At 46.3% G+C, this 5043-nt stretch overlaps 1 protein-coding gene across 1 annotated transcript in view; it reads left to right on the top strand.

Moving 5' to 3' along the window:
• The window catches only part of MTFR1L (mitochondrial fission regulator 1 like), an 11606-nt gene that overhangs the window by 6365 nt on the left and 198 nt on the right, over positions 1 to 5043 (top strand). The window contains exons 4-7 of the mRNA XM_007459136.1: positions 98 to 207; positions 431 to 642; positions 1857 to 2178; positions 4237 to 5043. The exon at positions 4237 to 5043 is cut by the window's right edge and continues 198 nt beyond it. Of these exons, the coding sequence (XP_007459198.1) occupies positions 98 to 207; positions 431 to 642; positions 1857 to 2178; positions 4237 to 4342 (750 nt within the window). The 3' untranslated portion in view covers positions 4343 to 5043. The remainder of the gene's footprint in view (positions 1 to 97; positions 208 to 430; positions 643 to 1856; positions 2179 to 4236) is intronic.

The raw sequence follows: 5043 nt of genomic DNA, 5'->3' as shown, positions 1-5043 counted from the left end.
TCCCTACACATTAGGTGTTCCTCCTTTGTATTTTGCTCAGTCTCCAGTTGTTTCATCATGAAGGCAGTAAATGTTGATGAATTTTGCTTCCCTACAGACCCTGCCCAACATCTCTGACCTCTGTCTGAGGGATGTGCCCCCAGTCCCTACTCTGGCTGACATCGCCTGGATTGCTGCGGATGAAGAGGAGACTTATGCCCGGGTCAGGTAGCGGAGGCAATAGCCTGCTGGCTGGGGAATGAAAAGCTTCTTCCCAGATGAGGTGGTAGGCAGCAGGAAGAGTGAGAGGTGAAGGGCAACAGGAATGAGAGCTGTGGGCTCAGAGTGGGAGCAGAACCTGGCTGTATTACTCGTGTAGGAGTGGTTGAAGGAATTTTGGAAGCAGTGCAGTGGCCCACTCTCTCTGACACACTGTCTTTCCCTGGTCCAGGAGCGATACACGCCCCCTGAGGCACACCTGGAAGCCCAGCCCTCTGATCGTCATTCAGCGCAATGCCTCAGTGCCCAACCTCCGTGGGTCGGAGGAGAGGCTCCTGGCCTTGAAGAAGCCAGCCCTGCCGGCCCTCAGCCGCACCACAGAGCTGCAGGAGGAGCTGAGCCACCTGCGCAGCCAGATTGCTAAAATAGTGGCAGCTGATGCAGGTAAGAGCCCCTGAGCTAGGACCAGGATGTAGCAGGCTGTTCCTTTTTGCTTAGCTTTTGGACAGGATAGGGATAAGGATGGTCCTTGGTTCGGGGGTGCTCGGGCCTAGGGCTCTGAGGTTGCCATGAGGCCTGGCTAGCCTGTTACAATCTTTGCATGGTTTCCGTCAGCCATTTTGGGGCTGACTGGTTGGGTTAGGAACAAAATCTTCACTTAACTTGGGGCCCCAGGCAGATTCCCTGCCTTGGCCACAAAAACCAACACTCTCTTCCAAGTGTCTTTAAGATCATGTCTTCCATGAGCGCTCATGGCTTCCCTTTTCAATATGAGAAATAAGCATTCCCTACAACTAAGAGACATCCCTCTTTGTAAGCACCTGTCTCCCCTTTCCTTGCCTTTTCCAGCAGAGACCCTCCACCCATTCCTCCACCTTTCTGCCTGCAGTTAAGGCAGAACCACTGGAAATGAATGGGATGACCAGATGCAGGAAATACTAACAGGTGGATCTCTCCCAAAGTGCTCAGTGTTTAACCCTCATATTCCTCCCATTCTCACTGTTTTGCTCCTCACTGACTCGTAGTCATAGCTCCCAAACCTTGTCAGTTGGTAGAACACATAAAAATCACGGTGTTCTCTTTGAAATCTTCATGTATTTAATTCCCTCATATGGCAGTTTTATAGAGGAAATGGACCTGAATTTTCCATTTATCTTTGTTGGCTACTTTTTTGTCCCTAGAATGTTCCCTAGAAACTTAGAAATTGAGGAAATTCTATCCATTAAAATCTGGGCACTAGGAGGACCATCACCATTCTGGTTTTTTGCTTCAGAACAATTCTTTCAGTCACAGATAGCTGGATTCAAAGGAGCACAGTCAGAAGCACTGGCCTAGTTAAGAGAAAAGGACAAATTCAGGCCTTGGTTCTGCACTGTTTCAGTCTAAAGAGTGCTGTCACTCCACAGCCCACTGCAGAATGGGAGCTTTTAGGAGGCAAGGCCCTTATGGGGTGGTTTTCTTCTGCCCTCCTGGAACACTGGAAGAGCCCAGTACTGCTACATCTTCTTGAGATCCTGAGAGGGGAAGGTAGTGGAGGAACCCAGGATGTCATGGTGTCAGCCTAGGAAATGAATGTTTGGTAGGCAGTGCTTGCAGGGAGATGTAACTGCTGTATTTTAGCCCCAATGTCCATCCATGCCTATTGTTTTCTCTTTCAGCTTCGGCTTCATTAACGCCAGATTTCTTATCTCCAGGAAGTTCAAATGTCTCTTCTCCCTTACCTTGTTTTGGATCCTCATTCCACTCTACAACTTCCTTTGTCATTAGTGACATCACCGAGGAGACCGAGGTAGAGGTCCCTGAGCTTCCATCAGTCCCCCTGCTTTGTTCTGCCAGCCCTGAATGTTGCAAACCAGAACACAAGGCTACCTGCAGCTCGTCTGAAGAAGATGACTGCGTCTCTCTGTCCAAGGCCAGCAGCTTTGCAGATATGATGGGTATCCTAAAGGACTTTCACCGGGTGAAGCAGAGCCAAGATCTGTAAGTATATTATAAGGAGCTGTGATGATCTGTTTATTGTTTAAGTTGCCTGTGGCCAATCATCTAATAGAAAGTACTTACATAGTAAGTCCTCAATAGTAGTCATGTGTTATTTCATTCACAAAGCTTGCTGCCTGCTTGCTGGTGCCTGGGTCCCCAGTTTGAGGAAAGAGCAACACTTTACATTTGGTTGGGGTGATCTAACCCAACCAAATGTTGTTAGACTAATAGGGATTTTATAAGAAGGCTCATCTAATCCAGCTTCTGTCCCCCAGAGGGGCTTCACCACTTCAGTTTTCATACTGCTAGTGACAAGTGTCCTCATGCCCCACCCTTCAAAACATAATTGCGTAATAGTTATTTTAGTATCTCAAAAAAGTAGACTTATTTGGTGAAAGGAACATTTCCTTTAAACACAGTGGTCCCTTATTCAAACCAGCCCTGCAAATTCAGAGATTTACGAACAAGGCTTTTGAGACTCCTAGGTAGTTCCTAAACCTGGCTGCCTATCAGAATTGCTCAGATTTATTAAAAAAATACACCTTAAACTTACCAAAGCAGAACCCCCAAGGAGTAGAGCTCTAGGTGTTTCTGATGTCAGTGTAAGGGGATGTGGGAAATACCTACCACGAGAAACTCATCTAGCAGAGAAGCCCTAGAGCTCCAGCCTGAGGGAGTCACCACCTTGCAGTGTTTCCCTACTGCACAGGACATACCAGAAGAGCTTATTCAAATGCAGGTTCCTGGGCATTGAAATATTTGACATCCAGACCTCAAAATCCAGAGGCCAGATGTGCAGCTGTATTTGTTAATGCAGTTAAAAAGCTGTTTTGGGGGGTGGGGAGGTGAGGGCTATCTCCTGAGCTGATGAAGTTCCTCTTAAAAGAATAGTGACTCACCTTGCACAAAGATCCCTTTGTGGCCCCATTTTCTTCTGAAAACTAGCCAAGGGTCCTGGTAGTCGATTCTGTAGGAAAGTTACTTTTACCTTCCTTCTCTGGCCATACAGACCCGCAGTTCTTTGGTCTCCTGCATTCCCAAATTCAGCTGCTGCTGCTGCTTTGGGACCACACTGAGCCTTTTTCTTCTGGTCAGTGTTTTATAGATTGGACTCTCCAACTTTCTTATACCTGCCTCTTGTACCATATTAGATCTGTGACCCCCTACTGCCAAGCCCTTCTCACTTGTGTCCTGGGCCCTTTCCTCCTTTGTTGATAGAAGGAGCTGGGGGTTGATGACTAAGGAGCTGAGTTGATGACTAATGGGAAAGTAGCGCCATCATCAGCGTTCAGAAATGTGACAGACTGAAGGCAGGTCCTCTTGTTTTTGTTTTCAAGGTTTAATAATCAATCTTGGCCTTTACATCTAGCATAATGACCAACAAAATGCTTTCATGAGGATGTATGTATGTAAGAGTTCACTAGAATTTCAAGCAACTATTTTCCAGGAAAATACCTGATGTTATCAGGTAATTTGAACCTACCCTAATCTGAAACTGGTTTTGTTCCCACGGGTCCCTTATGATGTGAACATTTTACTATAAATTCTGGATTGCTTATAAAAAACCTCTCAGTTTCCCTGACAGGGAGACGAGGTAATAGTAAATCCTCAGCACACCTTTTCCCCAGAACGAATAAATGTCAGAACAGCCAAGAGTCATCAGTCACTTCCCCTGCTGACCTGGGGAAATGCTACTAAGAAAAGATAGGGCCAGAAGGTGGGAGCAGAAGCTTAGCCACCACAGGCCAATACCAACAGGTTTGCCCACATTTTGTAGCCATTTTAGGAAATAGCAAAGCCATGTCTAGTTAAGAGATGAAATTTGTAACCAGCAAGCTTGGTTTTGAACTGTGGATTCACCACTTACTGAGTGACTAATGACTTTGGGTAAATTCATAACCTCAATGTGCTTCAGTTTCCTCATCTGTAAAAGAATTGTAGTAGCTCCCACCTCATAAGAGTGTTGTGAGGATTAAATGAGATTGTATTCCAACACACAAAACACTGCCCAGGGCAGAGTAAGTACTCAGTAAATATAAGCTATTATTGTGTCTCTAGGAACCGGAGTTTATTGAAGGAGGAAGACCCAGCCCTCCTTATCTCTGAGGTCCTAAGGAGGAAGTTTGCGCTGAAGGAAGAAGATATCAGTAGAAAAGGAAACTGATGGCACTCAGCTCTGCAAACTCAGTCTCATGCTCCTGGAATTCTTTCAATAGCTGCCTTCCTCACTGCAGATGTTTCTGCCTCTCAATTAGAAATCTTCTGAGCTTGAACTAAGAGAAGAGCTGCACTGTATGTTTTCTGTACTTCAAACCTTAGCAGAAGCTGCCTCTTTTGAGCTGAGACACATTACAGGTAATTGTGTAGGTTGGAATATCCCAGTTTAAAGGGTGAGATAGAAGTTTCTGGTTTTTCCTTGCCCCTGTGTGAAAACAGGTCCTAAATGAATGACTGACTTCACTGCACTAGACCCCATAACTGGTCTCACTGAACACTTTGTGCCCAGCTGTCACTTACTCTCAGCCAGTTCCTTGCAGCAGAGCAGGGCTGAGGGGAGGGGGGGCTATGTTTATGTACATGTTCACAGGGCAGGGAAAATCTTACGCTGCTCCATCATGAACTGAGACCAGTGCCCAGCAATCACTCTCTCCCCCTTCTCTGTCCAACACCTACATGTAGAGGTCGAGCCACTGGACCAGCTGACACTTGGGCTACTGGGAGGCCTGGGCTGTTTTTTCTTAAACATATTTTGTAATACTGTACAACCAAATCTACCCTCCAAGGCCCTGGGCCCTCATTGGTTCCACTAGTTGAAAGCTCTTTCTCTTCCATGGAGAAGCCCAGTAGTAAAGCCCAGTAGTAAAG

Source organism: Lipotes vexillifer, unplaced genomic scaffold, assembly GCF_000442215.2.
Source record: "Lipotes vexillifer unplaced genomic scaffold, Lipotes_vexillifer_v1.1 scaffold496, whole genome shotgun sequence".
In the NCBI taxonomy this organism is placed as follows: Eukaryota; Metazoa; Chordata; class Mammalia; order Artiodactyla; family Lipotidae; genus Lipotes; species Lipotes vexillifer.
The sequence above is the reverse complement of the archived record's forward strand: the minus strand, read 5'-3'. Positions and strand labels throughout refer to the sequence as shown.